The 20049-nt window shown below is 39.6% G+C and overlaps 1 protein-coding gene across 4 annotated transcripts in view; it reads right to left on the bottom strand.

Moving 5' to 3' along the window:
* Positions 1 to 20049, bottom strand: part of ZSWIM8 (zinc finger SWIM-type containing 8) — a 63082-nt gene that overhangs the window by 31965 nt on the left and 11068 nt on the right. For all 4 annotated transcript variants that reach the window (XM_080401169.1, XM_080401168.1, XM_080401166.1 and 1 more), the window contains exons 2-3: positions 6293 to 6446; positions 5063 to 5157 (exon numbers count right to left, since the gene is read on the bottom strand). In XM_080401169.1, the coding sequence (XP_080257295.1) occupies positions 5063 to 5157; positions 6293 to 6446 (249 nt within the window). The remainder of the gene's footprint in view (positions 1 to 5062; positions 5158 to 6292; positions 6447 to 20049) is intronic.

Below are 20049 nucleotides of genomic sequence, written 5' to 3' on the forward strand. Positions count from 1 at the left end.
TTCATGTAAACTCACGTACAACGCATACCAGTTGTACCTATAATGCACTTTATTCTACAGATAACGGTTATCCACAGGCACATGTGTTACAAGCAGGAAAAAAACATCAGGAGCATGAATCTTCTACTTGTCTTGAAGGTCCCTGTCACCAGTTGATCATCCTCTACAGCGCTGACTATCAGCCTCAGAACCTTTCTGCTGATCTCAAATTCAGTTTTAATGAAGCACAGAAAGCACCAAGGGTATCAAAGCCATAACCAAAATTCAATTCAACAATCTACCTTAAGTGAAAAAATATGGCTTGGGACAGGTGACTGAAATAGTTTCTTCATCGTCAGCACAGGGAAGTACATTATAAATCCAAGCTACTAAGTTTTTATTATGATATTGTGAGATTATAATAATGATGGCATTCAGGAGTGCATGTGACCTACTAAATCCCATCTGAAACAATGTACGCTATTTCTTCCTCAAAATATAATCCCTGTGCCAATACAAACTTGCTCTTACCTTGCTTAACCTTTTCATTTCTCCGGTTCACCAGAATTCAAATCCTCTTCCTGATGTGGGTGATTAATTTGATTAGTACACATAATACCACCTAAATTCTTCAGCCATTTTAACAATTGGAACAGAACCAAAACAAAAGGCAGCATTCACACAAAATTACTGCACTGCTTATTACTAGCTACAGTTCTAATTTATGTTCCACACTTGGATAATATAACCCAAACAGTTCAGCTAGTCCTTCTGTCATACTAGAAGCATCTCAGGCTAATGCCAAAATGCCCTAATTTTCACAAAAGCAAATTAAGCATTTCAGAAATTGAAACTGTAGCAATTCTGTTTCACTGAGAAAAAGAAGTATTCAAAATGTGTTAAGAGAAGAATGGGTCACAGCTACATGTTTTTACCAGGCTCTAAACATGGATTTTTTATTTGTATAATAAAGACAGATAACTGATTAAATGCTAAGAGGGAAGAACAGTTATAAAAAGTGACAAAGAAAATTTAAGGGCTTCAGCATCATATCATATAAGCTTCAGACACATCATAAGCTCCAACTCAAACTGTAGCTCGATTAACATGTCTGCCACTGACACCGCTAATTCAAGCAGCTCTGCCCAGTTCTTCTGCACCACCAGCCTTGCTGCACTGAACAACGGTTTGTGGGACCGCACAGGAAACCATACCAAGAAAAAAGTCTGGATTAAATCAATGGTTACTTTTAGCAGCAAAAACGCCACAATTCAGTTCGCTGCACAGCTTACAAGCCTGAGACTGTAAGGACTGAAAAGGTGACTATGAGGGGCACAATTCCAGAATGCTTTAGCCCAAAGCTACCATTTAAAGAAATGGTCATCAAATTGTACTTGTTTACAGCCAAAGTGCAACTATTGCCTTTTCCTGCAGACCACAGCTCCTACCCTCCTGCTTAAATGTGAAGAATCACATCTACCACATATGTGAGCAACCTGGCCACCTCATGGAGACCACAAGAATGTTCTTCTGTTCCACCCATCCCCTGCTCCCACTGCCTAATAATGGCTTATCTACTCCATGCATAACAATACATTACAAGAACATGTCTGCATGTACCTGCAGCATTCATTCTGCAACTGGATGTAGCCCACCAGAAAAAAACAAAATCTATACCCTATTCTTAGCAAGCTCCACTCCCAGAAGACCTCGAGAATGAGCTGCAGCCAGAGGAATCACTCTGCTAGGAGTCTCACCTCTCTGGCTCCCATTTTTCTTAAATGCACTGTGGGCACAGAGCAAGCTTGGTGCTTCTGTGAATGCATTTAGGCTTTCTACACAGAAAGCGCATCTTAGACTTCTTATGAGCACCAGATTTACTACTCGGGCACAGAATATGTCAAGCATCCAGCACCGACACTTCAGAGAATGTGTCAGGTACCTGCACTGTAAAACACACTAGCTATGCACAGAGAGCACCAGGAGTGATCTGCTGCACCCATGAAGCAGGTTTTATCATGTAGTCAGGAAGGGAGAGCAGCACACTGTCCTCTCTGATACTCAATTAAGACACATGGTTTGATCAAACATAAAAGCTAGAAATAATTAAATGCTGCTTAGACTAGGACCTACAAAACAGAGATGACTTCTTTTTCAGTCCATACCTTATCCTTCTCACTGCTCTACCCCTGAAATTTAATCTTTCAGGAAAAGTATTCAAAAGAAATGTATGCTCCCCACTGGTTTTCAGAATTTTAGGCTAGCTACATCAAAGTCTTTTGCATTTAATATTTACTTCATCATGAAACTCACTTATTGTGAAATTCCAGTTCTGTTTATTAATTTTTCTGAGGTCCTATTAGTCCTCATGATTTCAGGTAGAAATGCACAAATTTTAAATACCCCAAGCTCCTCAAATCTTTTCATTCCAGTTGCTTATTAGGTGACCTATGAGTTAACAACACCCTGCTAAGAATACTTCTTGCAATACAGGTTCCAGGGTTTCTTCACTGACATTTGGTAGTTCTGATGCCCCTATAACAATTACAGCAAACACACCTCTGCAGAGAATTTAAGAACTTTCTCTCTTACTTTCTCAGGACTAACAGAAATAGGAAAATGAAAGCTGAACAAAAGCTTTTAGACAGGCAACTACACAAGGCAATTCTGGACATGTTTGTTTAAAACCAAGATAGGAGAATCTCTAAAAAACAGAGACCTCGAGACACTACTCAAGGAGATACAAAGTTAGAACCCAGAATGAACCTGCTACTGGCTCCCTCAATTGTTAAAAAGAAATTAAGAGATTGATAGAAAGTCAGTGCCTGAAATCAGCAACTACAACACACCTATTTGAGAACAGCAATAATGTCTTCATTGCAAGGAGCCTGGTATATGACTGCTACAAAGGGAATGCGCAGGAGAAGGTCTGTAAAAGCCAATTCTTTGTGTATATACAGTAGAACACCGTAAAAAAGTGGGGGTTTGGAATGTGATGAAGAGGTGCTATTGTTCAGAAATTATGGATATGGATTTGCATGTGGGCAAGATGATTAAGATTACTCATTTATGTTTAAATCAAAAACATATCTTATACTGCAAAGACAAATGGGACAAAAAGAGCACACAACACATTTCAAGCTTTGTCCTATTGATCACAGTATCACAAAGCACTGCCCAGCCCCCCTCCAAATCAAATCCCCTCTCAAGGGCTGCTTCATTTCCTGTGGGTTTTTTTCCCATTTGTCAGTATATGAAAGTCAAAACTGCAACCACAAGCCTTAAAATCATTTGGAGCAGACAACTGAAATTATATCCACCCCACCCGTACTGCCTAGCTTTGGGGCTGCGACTCATGGCGGGGGGGAGTAGTTAAAATCCCTCCATTAGATAAAGTTCCTCTACTAAGGAGGAAACAACGTTACTGTTTAAACAGAGTTACTTCCCTTTCCACGCACATAATCCTTTGCCAAGAAGCAGAGTTGCCATATGTGTATTTCAGAAGTTCCTCTCCCCTGTATCATTTACCACCTCCTCTTTTTCCCTATTCCTCCCCCAGTCACAGGGTTTGCACTATTTCTAGCCTTTGCTCAGTTACACTGCTTTACACCTCCTTGCCTTATAATTGACTATTGAAACAAGTTTTGAGCACAGTCCTACCACTGTATACTAAATACTCTGCCCTTTTACATAGTGAAAGTCCCAGGAATTACGGAATTTCAGCCAGTTACATTTTAGCTCATTTTGCCTCTCTCAAACATTTGCCTTCCTGAAGTTCGGCAGATGCCTTAGAGGCGTCTCTCAGCATTTCAGTCCTGATATCAGGAGCTTACAAATGCACTCAAAAGTCAGTTTAATCCTATTTAGCTCAATTTCGTTGATGTTCCAAAATTACTATCTGGTCTCACTGACAACTCAACATACCTAAAGTATGAGCAAGTACTTCACTTCCATTCCCAAGAATTCCTGCTACTGTTACTACAGTAGACAACAGACTAGGTAAAATCCTTTCAGATGCTTTACCCCATGTTCAGATAGCAGTTCATCAGTCTTCTGCAATCTGCTATCTCAATGACTATCTCCTCCTTTCATTCTCCCCAAAATTTTACAGTACAAGTCACTTTCATTCTTTCTTGAGGGTTCTTCACCTAACTTCATTCATTCCACTGATCACTGAGAGTTAAGTATTACTGGTACTAGCAAATAAACAGGTCCATAGAAGTCTCCATTCCTCATCACAGGAAAATAGAGGAACTTTCCTCCTTAACATTACACAGCTTTTGATATTATCATTTTTCTTATTACAACCAGGCTCAGTTCCCACAAGCCAATTAGTATTCTATTTCTGAAGCTTACACTTGCAGAAAAAACCAATACATCTGCGTTAGATTGACATGGCCCACCTTGACATACCAGTGTCTTTACTTCACATAATGCCTTCCTAACAGCTGACACTGGAAAAGCCAGCTCAATATTTTTCTTTACTTCAAAAGGCTTTAATGAAAAATCCAGAGTCCAATTCTTTAGAAAGATTAGTTTCTACAGCCATAAAACATAAAAAGAACACGAGAAGTGAGGAAAAGCAATAAAACCCACTGTTTTAAAACAGGGATTTGCTTTGCCAAAATACTACAAGTAGTATTTTTAGTTGTATTATTAAAGCAATCCTTTTGTTGTAAGAATAATTAAACCTTGCAAACTTTCTCTCTGCCATACATGCACTTTAGGCAAGGCATTAATTTGATCATATGACTAAAAAACCAAGTTCTCTTTATCAATGTGGAATTTAAGCATTACAGAGGCAAAGGCATTTACGTTTTTTTTCCAAAATGCTGAGTCAGATTAAAGGTCTAATTTTCAAAACATTTCTGGCTTTTCACTCAGTTTCACAGCTGAGCTGATGGAGGCTGAAATAAACACAGTATTTAGCTCACCACATCACAAAGAACATATGGGGCAGGGAGCTTAGTCTAGGGTAACAGAAAAGCTTGTTTTGGGACATAGTCATAGCACTGCTGTCCCATTGCAGATATGGGTTTGGGAATCTGAAATATCTACAGACGTGGAGCTGCAATGTCCTTACCTATCTGGAGAGGGTCTTTGACAGCCCGCACCCGGAACAGTTGTTCCCCTCGCTGGAACTCATCTGCACTGCCATTCGCCAAACACGAGTACAATCTGCAAGAGATACACATAATATATCGAGATCAATCAGTTTTTTAGATACTTCACAGTATTATCTTCTTAAATTCTTTGTTGACATTTCCAGCTCTTTTCCGCCACTTCTGCATCACAATTCAGCCATAAAAATCATTAGTCTCTTCCTAACTGGGTTTGTGTATTGCCATTGGCTCTTCTAGGAATTCCAAACTAAGGCTCCGAAATACAAATTCATACATACCCTAAAATTAAGGTTTTATATACAGTATAAATCAATTTAAGGTCCAATGTTAGCATGCCACAGTAAAAAATCCTTGTACTTCCAGATGATTTACATGCAGGCTCACATGCCGTTTTTTCACATCTGTGCTCATCAGAGTAATGAACATGTACAACCAGCTGGCTTGCTCTGATTCCCCACAGGTGATCTTACAAATCACACCAGCACCATCTACACCAGAACATTAAATGAATGCATCTGAGAACTTTCAGGATGATTCTTTCTAAAAGGAGTGTAATATCACTACTTTGCAAAAAAATTCTGAATGTGCAGTTACATGGGTAGCCCTCCTGTAGTATAAAAGCTTCAGCATAAACACATGGGTAAAAGATCTAAAAGCACCGAGTTTTTGACTGTGTACTCACACAATTTATGTGGAAACATAAGAAATATAGTCATCCCTGACTGTATCCACTCTGATCACTGATGTACTCAGCAAATTCCGATTCTCCCACTTGTACCAACAAAAGGCTTGCACAGCACCCTAAGCCAGTCCTCCCCAGAAATTTCTGAGCCGTTAAAGCTCTTGACTCAAGCAATAGATTTAAACTGGAAAGAAGACCACTTAAGACTAACGTAAGGACAAAACTCTACAGAATAGTTACTATCAGGCAAACTAAAGGGTGCATTTATTCTGCTGTCATTTACACATAAAACTTGCATGTGTACATGCTTTTCCTGGGATGTGCGCAGGGCAGCTCACCCTGAAATAAAACCCCGTATCATAGCATATCACACAGTGATCCGTCCACATATTACAAAACACACATGAGAACAGCAGAAGCAGCAAATATAAGGGATATCAAATGGGCAACAATTCTCTCGCAGTGAACAGAACTTTTCCTGAAATATCAATGAAATAGTATTCATTACCTGATATCTTCCTCATTTTCTGGGAAACTCCAGAAAGCGATTCGAAGCTGCAGTTGCTCGGGCACTGGAGGATAAACCTTCTCCACCACCTCGAATGGAATGTGAAATGCAACCTGTTTTGCAGACAGTTCCACCAATGGGATCACCAACCCATCTAACAAGACAAGAAGCAAAACACACTTAGCCATTCAAAGAATAAAACTCATGAGAGGCTAAAGAGATGGGAGCAGGGAGTTCTTCCACTTCTCTCACCAAGCTCAAGGACCAATTCAGATAGACAAGAAGTAGCACAGAAATTTTCTGAAGGACTGCCTGCCAACTTCACGTTAGTTTTCAGCCCCCTAAGGGCATGGGTACACATTCCCAAAAAAGTTTGTCAGGAAAGCTACGTTAGCCAAGCAGACAGCAGTGACTTCAACTTTGTCTCCTGAAAAAACTGAAGGTAACCAAGTATTTTTCATACATTTCTGTTAGAATATGGCAGCAACATCCTGTGAACACCAGGTGATTGTGCAGAGAACTATTGCAGTCTATATGCACAAGATGGCAATGGAAAGGTTATCCAGTAACCTTAGTATCAACTTTTTTGTTAACATTCAGTATTCGACCGTTTGCAAGATTTTAATTTCAATTAGTATTTGTTTTATTTCCTTCGCCACCACCCTTCATATGATACCTGTCTTTATATTTCTAGTTCTTTACAGAAGCAGCTGTGAATTCACGTTTGTCCAGTGCTAACTACACTGAGCTCATGAGGGTCTTAGCTGAAGGCACCAAGAGCTTTATGCAAATACATTTAACCACTGCCTTTCTACCAAACTAACTTCACTTTTTACGTTTTTAAGGGCAGCTGAAGATTTCTTATAATCGGGCTATGGGAGTCTTATGTTTCTGCTTCACTCTGAGCTGGATTACACTCCATACAAAATGCCAGACTTGCCTTATCTGCAAGCACCTCAGTGCTTCACTGAGATCACTTCCTGATCCATCGCCACAGCAGCCTTGGTTCCTCTGTCTTCCAAACCCTGGTGCCAAAAGCCTAATTGGTTCAGTTTCAGATATTCAATGTTATGTCTCTTCACCTCCCTAACCAGCTTCTAAAACACCACTGGAAGCCAGAATGTAAACCAATCTGGCCCTCAGCTTTCCCTCCCCACCAGCCTCCAGGCAACATATCAAAGGAAAACTTAAGCCCTGATGTCAGTAAGCGCTTTCTCACCCTCTGCCTAGAGACACCCTCCAGTCGGAACAGCTGGGAAACAGATAGGGAAGGAGAGGGCTTTGAAAGCACACGCACACAGCAAAGCAGCCAACAACTCCCCCAGTACCAAGCAGACCTGTCAAAGTGGAAGGATTACATAAATATGGAAGGGAAATAGTTCTCAAACATCCACATTAATGATTTTTTGATTGCAGTGAAATTAGATTCATTAGGCAGCACACCCATCTCCCAAATAGAGTCAGTCTTTTACCGTCAGGATTGTTTCTCCATCACCAGTGACTTTCACTCTATGTTATAGACAGAGCCTCTGTTTTACAGTGCTATAATCCCATGCACAAATGTGAAAGTAGCAGATTGTAAAATTAATAATGACAGAAAAGTAGAGCATCCCTTTCTCTACAGCTAGCAAATAAACAAGATTTTGGCAGAAAAGTCATCAGATTTCCACTTTTGACAACCAGAATAGGTGTACAGCTTTTATCAAGTCACTAAAAAAATTTACTGGTTTTAATTCGTCACAACACAAAACAAAATACTGTTTTTAATTAGTGCAACATAGCCAACCTAAATATCATTGCTGCTAGTACAGTAGTAGGAGATACCACAGAAAGTCCAAACTGAGGCACTTTAGCGCTTGAAATTCCTCTGAGCAATGAAAGCAGAGGTATTTCTTGTGGTTTTAACTGCACTTTTTGTATAGAGACACTTCATCCAAGTCTTTCATTACACAACACTAGAAAAGAGATAAAACCTAAACAGCTTCTACAAGGTACAAGACTCAAAAAAGACTTCACTACCAAGTGAAACACCTGCACATTCTTCGAAGAGCTGCGAGCCTGCAGCCTACATGGTATTCCTTTTTACAAGGATTTGATGCTAGGTTTAGAAGATTAGATTAGAAATGCTAAAGACAGACAAAAGCAACAAAAGCAAATGCATTCTGTTTATTATTTTATCAATACACCTTACTCTTAAAAAATATTTTACTTTACTGTTCCAACAGACTAGGACACACACACAGTTACTAGGTCTCAGTGGTACTAGTAGAGTAGTACTGGTACTAGGAGCAGTAGTACGATCATTGCAATCGCCCCTCAACCTCTCTATTACATAACGTGGCTGTTCTCTCTCATGCTGAACTAAACTAGCTCAAGAAAAATACTTTGACAAGTGTTACTGAAATTACCTCTCCTGAGAAAGCATTTCTTCAAACTGGGAAGACAACATGAGCTCTCCTCACCTGCTCCAGCACAAGTCGGCCAGCTCGATTTCAACGGTTTTACACAGCGAACTAAGGTAACAGGCTGACTTGGTGTTGAACTTATTAACTGATTCAGCAGCTGTACTGTGTTAGCAGTAATCAGAAGACAGGTGGCCAATTATCTGGTGTATCATAACCCACAGTCGGACGGGCACAGCACATGGCCCAGACTTTTTCAGAATCAGGTGAAAGCAGTAAAACCTGCTGGGGGAAAAAATAATCTAAAAAGCAATGACCTTATCTATAAAACCATGCATCTTTCTAAAACACTGAATTTTCTACAAGGAAAAAGAGACATGGAAAAGAAATAGTAGAAAATAACTGAAAAGTAGAAAATAATTTTTCAATGATACTTTGAGGGCAAGTGAATTCACAGTAGCTAACTTGGCACACAAAACAAACACCAAAATTACGAAGTTAAACTGCCCTAAGTTTCCAAGGGCTAGTGCCCTATGTAGCCAAGGTAAGACACTTACGGATCATCAGAGGGTCTTTTCCCCTTAGGCCTCCTGTACAGTCAGCAGGACAGCCTGAGTTGCGTGCTTAAAATCGACTCTGAATACTCTCCTTTGAGTCTTAAACAAAGAGAGAACCATTCACAATGTTTATCTCTAGGTACGCAAATCCAGGGTTGGTGGATTCTTACCTAGATGTATCAAAAGGTATTATCAATAAAACAGATAAAAGGTACTCTCCGGTCCTATAATAAATTTGGGCAAGAAAAAAAAATTGCTAATAAAGAAAAGGAGAAAGCATCACAGCTTCTGCTCAGAAAGAAAAGTTAAGGACAGCAAGGAAGATTGCAAATTTAATATAAAAAACAATACAGTAGTGAAATCAAAGATGTAATACAAAACTGACAAATCTGGAAGACAAATCTATCCAAGGGAGAAGATCATTTTAAATTGTGGAGCAAAACTAGCAAAAAATCAGTGCTTCCTCTTGGGAAGCAGACATGATGACCCAGGCAGAACAAAGGAATAATTTCAAGTCTTGGAAGAATAAAGTCACAGGCAAAGCATAAGCAACCTCAAACCATTCTCACTTACAGGTTAAACGCCTAGCAAAACCCAGGTCAGGAAGGGATTTTGAGGGGCCATCTCATCTATACCTCCTACGTGAGAAGCAGGATCAAGCATATCCAAACCATTTTGAACAAATCACATCTCGATCTGTTTACTGCCATGTGAAACACGCAGCTTTGATGGGGACTATCCTACCCTTTTGGTACTGTTTTATGTAAATTACAGGTTTGATTTTTATAGCCATTTTGTAACAGCTAAAACTCTGGCATAGACATAATTATTTCTGCTGGAACAACAACAACAAAAAAACACCAAACCCCAACCCTTAACCCCAAAACATCCAACACAAGCTATGCACACAAACATGCATTTTCATCAGTGGAAACAACTTCTGTCCCAGCAGGGCTTACTGACATGGGGATGTGTGTGTAGTCACATTGCTTAAGCTTTCCTAATACAGGGTAGGTTGTAACAAGCTGCAGTCAACAATTAGTCATAAAAACAGGTCATGTTCCAACTGAGCTATTACTCCTTCAGTACAATAAATGAGTTTCTATGATAGACAAATCTGCTTGAATAATCCACAAAACAGGGGCCATGAGAATACCAAAGAGTTATTAAATGGATCTGAAAGGAAAACCAACTGGACCAAGCAATGAATGTATTTGTTATCTAATTACATTATTTCCATTGGGTTACTTTCATTTGACACACATCCTAAAAATAAACTCTATGTAATTGAATAAATACAAATGCAAGTGAACAAATCTCACAGCAACAGACAAGGCACATTGCAAAGACAGAATGCATTGCTTTTGTTATATATACCTTAAGAAAAATGGCACGTTAGGCTTCATTATCTTTTTAGAGAAATGTCTATAGCTTTGATTTTATAGCCATCCCCTGGCCCCCATCTCACATTTCCCCTCACCTTTCCCGCTGGCTTCAGTCCAAAACGTAACAGGGCGGAACAAAGTAATACGACTGTACTCTGAATAAGGAGATGAAGAAAATTAAGTGAAGCACTTCTGGTATCAAAAGCTAAAGTGAGAAGAAAAACTAACAGGAAATAATCAGAGTGCAATCTTGACCAGTGAAGGAGGTACGTGGGGGTGTTATAAAACCTGTTCTACTAACATCATTTTTAAAATGGTTAACTATTACATTGCTTTTTAAAGGATTTGCCATGTAGAAAAAGAATTCTGTTACTGTAGAACGCACTTTAAGCATTTCTGCTCATTTTATTTAGTTGAGTGCCTATCAGTAAAGAGTCTCTTAGGTCAGTCATATATTCTCTCTCTGATACCCTCGAAAACCAAAAAGTGCTAAGAATTCTCAGATACAGGCAAGCAGAGCAAGCATTACATTTAACCATAACATAACTAAATAAAAACTCTTCCAAATTATTTGGTTTCTTGCTGTTTTCTATTTTTTTTACATTTACGTCTAAAATTCTGGTGTTGGTTTTACTTTATTCTCTTGTTCTTTTTTCCTTCCTAGAAATTTATTCTCAGAGTTGATGTCTTTAAGAAGTACAGGCCAAAGGAATATATTCCTTCAAGTCTCAAACTCTGCAAGAAACATCAGAAAACTTCACCTTTGTCTTCAACTCTGTAATACTCAAAGACAAATACTCTGATTGTAATTTTAAAAAAAGTTCCCCAAGGTGAACATTGCAAAATGAAACATGAGCTTTTTAATTACAAATTTACTTTTCATTTCACATAAATTAGATCCAAGTTATTTAGGCCATTGCTTATTTTACCACATAATCAACATCCTATAAAAAACATTACATGTGTTTTTAAAAATAAACAAAATTCACCTCTGAACTGAGGAGAAGACACATGGTATGTAACAGAAGCATGTTGCAAAAGTTTGAAAATAAGATATTTTCCTTCAAAAGCATTTCTCTTCCAAAGCTCTGTCCACAAGGTGTTCAGTTAAGGGCAGAACTGATTCAATGGGTCACAGACACCCCACCACCAGTCATTTTTCTGTCACATTAACATTTTGCCCAGGTAGGTCCCAGCCCTACGAAGTGATCAGAAAGGGAATCTCGTCAGAAGTGTTGACCTGATATACTTGCAGCCTATGTAAGCAGTAAGGGTACATTACTGCCCATTTGCTCCTTTGTGGCTTCCAAGCACAGACTTGTGAGATGGGTAGCTAATACCTGTCCCATACAACCTCCCAAACTTCAGGCAACATTATTAAAAAACTCAGCACACCTACAATGCACAAGTACATAATACATAGAAATGGTGGAATATGAAGAGCATCCTCGAATAGTCTTGGGATTACACTCTGAGGAGCAAATCAGACTAAGCACAACGAAATCTAAGCTTCATAATGCAGTCACAAAAACGATAGCTGTGTTTTCAGAGATGTAAAGGAAAAGTTCTACATTTGAGTAGAAGAAATATTGCAGCTGCTCTAGTCTGTGCCTTAAGACTTGGAACATATGAAGACTTTACTTGGAACACATGAAGTACTGAACCACAACCACCAAGCTCCAGAAGGAAACTAAATACTTACCATGAACACCCCAACTGAAATAGGCAACAGATTTAAATGTAGAGAGAGATAACATACAAGCACTTAAAACAACAGAAGAAGCATTCACCTTTAAACACCTGTGCCAAAATGGGTCAGAGTGAGGGGAGAGAATATTTGGGATAAAAGAGTTCAAACTAAACTGAACAGCATGAGAAAATTCTGTTGTAACGGCTCACAGATGAACAGCTGGAGCAACTATGAAGCTACACCATGTAGCAGAAGAAAGATGAGATAGACAAGCCAAGAGTTGACTATCTCATAAAGCACATTAGGTAATGAAGAAAAATCTCACTCAAGATGCCTTCTTTCAGGACTGTATTCTGTTTCTTACAATTAGTAACGCATTTCCCTTGAATCACGGTAGCTGGTCTAAGTGGTGTTCATAGCACACACATCACAAATTGCTTCAGCACAATTAGAGCTAATGGGTGCTTTTGGGGCAGCCCAGCAGACATGCCAAATACTGAACAGGCACCAAGAATGAATTTTCTTGCCCCAAACACAATTCAAGAGAAGAAACTAAACTGGCAAGCCCAGGGGTGAGGACCCCAAGACTGAACCAGGACCCTGCAACGTCAGACCCTGACAGCTGAACAGACACAAGGACCTGCATCCATACCCAGTCCTGGTCTAGCTTGACTATGTGCAGAATGAAGCATCTGAAAAGCTGAAGACATAGTGCAATATTCAAATACTGACTCCCAGCTGTCCTCAATTAGCATTCCTCTGCTTCAGATTAGTAATTCCATGCTAATTTATAGTGAAAGAAAAAAATCCACAACATTCCTTGTAAAAATCAAGCAAACCACAATACTGCTAAAAAGTAGTTTATTTTCCTTTTACAGACTAAGGAAACCAGTCTGAAGATACCTGTTCCTGGTTCCTCAAGTATTCAGGCAGCGCCAATCTTAAGAAAATAAACAAGTCCTTTACACCAGAACACCTGCTGTACCAAGTCAGAATAAGGTTTCAGCTATTTGTTTCTCCGATACTACCCGCTGCAAACCAATTCCCTGCAAAACACCTAAGCCTTCACAAAGCCAGCTCCAACAACAAATGCAGAACAGTAGCCTTTGGTGGAATTCGTCTGTGTGAGTTTTTCACACACTGTGACAGACCAAGAAGGTTAAATAAGACAAAAATAGGGATCAAGCAATAGAGAAAGGATGCTACAAACACTGCCGCTGATTGATGGTTAATCAGCCTTGCTCAGAAAAGATGACTGGGGAGAGCATTCCGACTTGAGAGCTCCTTTGGTTTTCTCTCAGTGTTTTTGTATTTTTAAAACATTCTTATAACAGGCTAGCAAGTACAGCTAAACTGATCTAGCAAGCCAGCAAGGACAGGGCACTGTAATGCAATCATCAGGTATTTCAGGCAAAGTTAGCCACAGGAAAAACTCTAAAAATACAGCTTTCTCCACTAGGGTTGTATGGCAGGATGGTATTGTCACTGTGCAAGAATGAAATACACACACACTTTTTTTTTTTTTTTTCCTAACTGAAAACATAGCCCTAGAGAGAACTAAATGATCAACGAACAAGCAAAATGCTCCAGAGAAGAAATCAAAATTCAGTTTGAATCACTAGCACATGCATTTGCTCACAGGATAAAGCAAACAAAGAACTATCAGGGTTACTCAGTTGTGGTTTTCTACCTATGTAATTCACTTGTTAAATTTGCACATTACCCTTCTTACTGCCTGTCAATAGTGCAGAACTCTCAGGAAGGAAAGTTATCAACTAAATATCTTTTGTTTTTATTTAAGAGCAGGTCTGCTTCTCATTTGCTGTTTTCTTCCTCCTCCTCCACTGCTACTACCCTCATAAGCTTACTAACAGTATTAAAAACTCTAATGGGATCTGTGTTTACAAGACTTTTTCATACCTCTTATTTCCTCAGCTAGAGTTACACAACTCTATCTGGATCCCATAACCATTTTGCAGCAGTGAAATTACACTGAAAATAATGTCACAGGGTAGCAAAACCAGACATATATAAGACCACATTGAAAGCAAAAAGAAGAATTGGGGGGAGGCCTACATCAGCCCTAAGCCACAGAATGACATTTTTATGTACAAAACAGTTGAGAAGACAAATAAGCAACAGAACTTTTTCATTAGCATTTACTGGATAAGACTGATGAGATTCATAGCCAAAAACTGTTAAAAATAAAAATCCAGATGGGCAGATTATGGTCCAGAAACCTCACGCTTAACTGACAAACTGCAGCAACGGTTACTACACAAATCCTGTTACAACCATCACAATGTTTTAAGAATGGCTTTTTTTTTTTTCTTCAATCCAGTCCAAAAAGGTTTGTTTTATCACAGGAGGGTGTCCAATTCACCACCAAAGTCTCAGTCACCTACAGCAAAAGCCATAGCACAGAGTCAAATTTCAGCTCAATTTGATTTCTGAAAATTGCTTAACACTACGTCACAAACAGCTCATACATGTAAGTCCAAATATTTCATGGCTCAGACTATCTTTTTGTTGCTGTATTTACATTTGCCTTCAAAAGGGAGAAGTATATTATTTGGCTGACTGCATAAACATATCCTGACACCATGACTTCTGCCTTCAAGACATTTTAGGAAGCAAGAATTAGTTTCCTCTATAAGACAGACCTTAAAATACATCAAAATAACAACAACAAAAACCCCTCATATTTTATTTGCACACAAGCCCTGTAGATTTGCAGAATACAATACTAAATCACATTGTGGATTTGGAGTGGATGAGTGGGCTGGTCTTTTTCAAGTGTCAGTAATTTTAAATTAAACCTGTTAAGGCTTGCAGTTCCCCTTCTGGTCATCTGAATTACTTTAAAAAAAACATTTCTGACAAACCCATTTCATGGTGGTTTCCTACACTCTTTGCATGCATACAGAGTTTAAAAAACAACCAAAACCCAGCTGACTTAACTTTGCTCACCTGTGGAGAAATGGCATCACCATCTTGCTAACATCAAGCATGGAGACTGCATCCCAACACAATTTTTGTTAGAGAATCTGAGCACCTAACAAAGGAGGGATCCCACATACTCAGCTCAACTCTTGCTGTTTCAATATTACACTGAGATAAAAAGTATTTCACCTTTGTAGTATTATTTTTAAAGCTACACCTTTTTAATCATAAAGTCATCAAGTATTATGCCAACTCCTGGTGACACTTCCACAAGATTCCTTGAGGCACCAAAAAGCCCTACATAAAGAAAACTGGTGAGGCTTTATAATGCTAAGCAATAATTGATCTGAGAACTAAAACTTAGAAAATGCAGGACCTGTGTGTAAAGTCCAAGAGTCCTAACCCACTAAGAGTTTAAATCAGTAAGAGTTGCCAAAAATCCCACAGCCATGTCTCAACTTTCCCTACAGTAATTCGTCATTTCTTCCTGTTAGCAAAAACCTTCTACCAGTAGCAAAACTTTCTAATGCTGTACAAAGCAGTCATGATGCAACTTCAGAAAGGCTTTCTCTGCGGCACTCTAGTTCCCCGTGCCCCTCCTTTTAAAGCTAAAACAATCAAGCAGACCCAGATGAATAGTAGGGACTCTCATGTTAGCCTGCATGGCGCACACTGATAAATGCAGTATTTACTTTCCCTGAATTTCCAGAGATTTGTGAGGAAATGGTTCGGTTTTCCTCCCACACTCTCTCCATATGAGGCTTCTTCCCTGAGAATCAGACCTTCTAGCCCCCATGCCACACCACATGAGACCCCGAGCCACACAAGGACTGCCAGACCAGCTACTCAGATCACCTTGCCAGACAATCCAAACACAATTTTGTTTTGGAAACTTCCACAAAATGATGCAGAAACATTATTTCATACCACAAAGTATCAGTGTCTACCATAATCCTGCTGCAACAACAGCCAGTGGGGATACTGTTACTCATGTCACAACTTAATCAATAGGGAGAAATTACAATTTAACCAAATAACGTAGTACTGGCATTACCAGGGGAAATCTAGGGTGCTTGGTACTGCTGAGCAGACCTATGTGGGAAGAAAAAGGCCAATGCTTTCTGCTACAGGATTTTTTCAAAAATGTGGCAAAAAACAGCTCCTCATGGCAAGAGGCTACAATGTACGTAAAGATGGAGGCAAACTTCTCAATACAGTTTCTTGGAGCAGCTTCTTGCTTCTACTCCTCCCAGCTTTGTCTGCAGTTTCCTATGTCAGCCGGAACGCTTTCAAAAAGCAAAATATCTGAAGGAATCCTCTTTCCAGGGCATCATAAGATATTGATAAGGAAAATAACCACCCCATCATGTTATTCCTCCTTTCACCACTGGTAAACATGACTAAAGAGTTTCAATATGCCCAAGTAAACTTTAATTGTTAAGCAGACAACCAGCTGTATAATCATGCCTCAAAGGTCCTCTGCAATTAGTAGACAGAAGAGCTGCACATGTGAAAACTTTTTCTGCACTCCAAAGGTCAGCTGGCTGAAGAACAGGTTTCCCTTCTTTCCTTTCAGATTTGTCTTCCTTACATCCTTAAAACATCATAGCTACAACACTCTTACAACATTAGAAACCAGATCTCTAGAAAAACCAAGAACACTTGAATCAAGTCTTCAGAACGTCAGGACAAGGTGAAGGTGGAAAACTACAAGTTATATTTGGTAACCAAAGAGATGTTTGATGGGGGAGGGAAATAAAGATTAAACCAAAATTCATTATTTGGCTTTGTGACTCCAGAACAAAAACATCAGCTCATTCCTCCGTCACTAAACTCTTAATTCCCAAGATCCTGGTCACTTAAGTTCTGCCTCATGGTTCACATAAGATTCTGTTGCAAGCATGTACAACTACCTACAGAAAACATCTGCTCTGAACAAATGTCAGAACCTCTCCACACACAAGTCAAATCCAGATCAGAAAGGTGTATCTTCCATTTAACTCTACTGCTTCTCCTATGCAGTAACTGTGAAAATCTTCTGCACAGGGCTGTGCCAATGAAACTGAAGTATTCGATGTTATGCTGATGCCTTATGCTGATGAGATCTATTTGTCTCTTCATAAGCTCTGCATCTCAAGAGCAAAATGTCGGTAAGCTCTTTTCTAAACTCTCGCCCACTCCAACATGACGGAGATCCCACAACCATAACACCAGCATTAGGCAGGCAATACAGCATCCACAACACGAAAACCTCCTGTTATTTCAGACAAGAAAATTCTTAATCCAAACACCCTTCCATTTCCTTCCCTAAAAAAAAGGAATTGATTTCAAAAAAAGAGCAGCCTGGGCAAGCAATCGACAGCTGTTAGAAATCCTAAAATGAACAGCAGATTTTTGTAAAGCAAGGCAGACAGTGCTACAGAACATTGTATTCATGCCAGTGCTGGCCAAGGTTTCGTGACAAAATGGGCAGCTTGCATTCAGAATAACTCTACAGCTGATGAAGCAGATCAGCTTCAGGCAAGTCATTTCCCCTGCACTGTTACTCGTCGCTCCCTCACCCCGTGCAGAAAGCATACTGCATAATCAGGATGGTGTACTCAGAGCACAGGCACCAAACAGCTCCCCTTCCCTAGAAGCAAGGCTCAGACCACCAGTTACTCCTACTTCTGCCCCACAAAAGGTATTCTAAAAGCTGAAAATTCAAAATTATCTCCAGTAGGCTACAACAAAAAAAAGAAAACAAACTATAAAGACCAAGAGGGACAAGATATTTTTCTGAATATAGACAATGGAACATAAACAATCATCGAAAAGTCAGACTGCATCACAGCTGAGGCTCAATCTCTATCAAGAAGTACTGACGTGTTTTCAGACGCCAAGAGGAAGTCACACAAAACACAATGGAGCCTCTACTCCTGAATGAGCTGCTCTCTACCATTAGTATCCATCCTTGAGTATTACATGCAAAATTAATCTCTAACCAGCTTTTTGCCTGTGTCTAAATCCCAGAGCAGTATCACTTGGCCTCTAAACAAATGCACTGGCAAAGACTGAAGAGCTGCATTACTGAGCATATCAGAATGAGATCAGGGCAATTATTCTGGGGCTGATGGGAAAGTTATTGTCTGAAAAGAACAGATCAAGAATGAGGCACTCTCACCTCTAGGGTAAAAAAATAAATAATTAAATATCTGTCAGGAACTAAAAGAAGATACCACCTCTTAATACCACAAACGGGAAACCATTAGAGGTTTAAAAATCTGTTTCATAGACAGGAGTCAAATGAAGTAAGATATCTAAATGCTTTTGAAAAAAATCTTACCTGACTCTTCTTTTTTATCTCCTTTAGTTTTGTAAAAACCTCCCCAAATCTAACCCTAGGTCTATGGCTTCTGGGAGGTTACAGAGCCCACTCAGCAATGTCCTTCAGTTCTAGCTTTCCCACCGCTGTTCAAAGGCGCAGCACAGCAGTCCCCACCAGCCTGAACTGGGACAGTTACGGGGGACAGGCTTCCAGAGCCGGCATCCCTAGCCCTCCTCAAGCTCTAACCCCACAGCTATTACATCTCCTCTCACTCCAAGTAAGGCACCCATCTGATCATTTCTTAGTATCCTATGGTTGGAGAAGGTTCCTCCTCTAACAAGAGAGAAATTCTTTCCCACTTCCCTCGCATCACCTACAGAGAGAACAAAAGGGGGGAGACAAAATGGGGTACCAAGGAATATAAGAAGCAGGCAGCTACAGAATGTTTAGAGAGAAGGAGTTAAATTACAAGTGTGCCTATCACTTTCAGTGCACAAAAATAATAACAAAAGTAGCACTGGAAAACTGTGAGGCACTGATCAACTACAGCCCATTGCATGAATTTGCTTAGGCAAATGCATAATACCTCCTGAGATCTCTCCACCACAAGACTGAAGCAAAGCCAACCATCTTCTGAAAATGTCCACAGAAGTCTTGAAATGCTGCTCATAACTAGCTAGGAGAAACTAACTCCCTGTCCTTGAGAAGGATAAGCAGCTTAGCTGACCCCACACACTGCTGCTTTATATGCAATCAGTCAGTGAAAACTTCCAAAGGCATTTCGGGCGGGTCAAATACAACTAACTTCTCTGTGTCACATCACCTTCTCTTCAAGCCACGGATGAAAGTTACATGCAGGTGTAAGTTATAGATACTTTCACCTAGAGCTCTGGTAAACAAATTTACAGCTGCATTTCCCTTTTTCTCCCATCTCAGCATTTATTGACCTAAATATGAGGTAGAAAATGCAATTACATGCAATATACAGCAGGAACTGTAAACAGCTCAAGAGAATCACTAAAAGACCACCTATAGACTTCACAAAGTATTAGATTCTCAGAAGAAGCTGTCATTTCATTTGTACACCTGTTAATTACATACTAACCCACAAGCAGGACTGCCATGAAGCTTAAATGTCAAACACCAATAATTTTTACATCAGCAATCAGTGTTTCCTAAAAGCATGAAACTTGGGCATTCAAGCAATTCAATTACACAGATTAATAAGGATTTGTGTTGGTACACTCTCCACAGGATGAGACAGATGCAGATCTACCAGGTAAGAATTCCAGTATAGGGATATTTAAAAGAAAAGGACTAAAGGGTAAGTCTTGAGAATCACAATTTATGATACACAAAGCCAGGCAAGCACGAGCACATACCCAGAACAGTCAACCTGAAGCCTTACAAAGACCAAAACCAAGACACAGACAGATTCCATGAGGTCATACAATACTCAATACTCACAAGTTC

This window comes from Falco punctatus (assembly GCF_963210335.1).
Source record: "Falco punctatus genome assembly, chromosome: 9".
NCBI lineage: Eukaryota > Metazoa > Chordata > Aves > Falconiformes > Falconidae > Falco > Falco punctatus.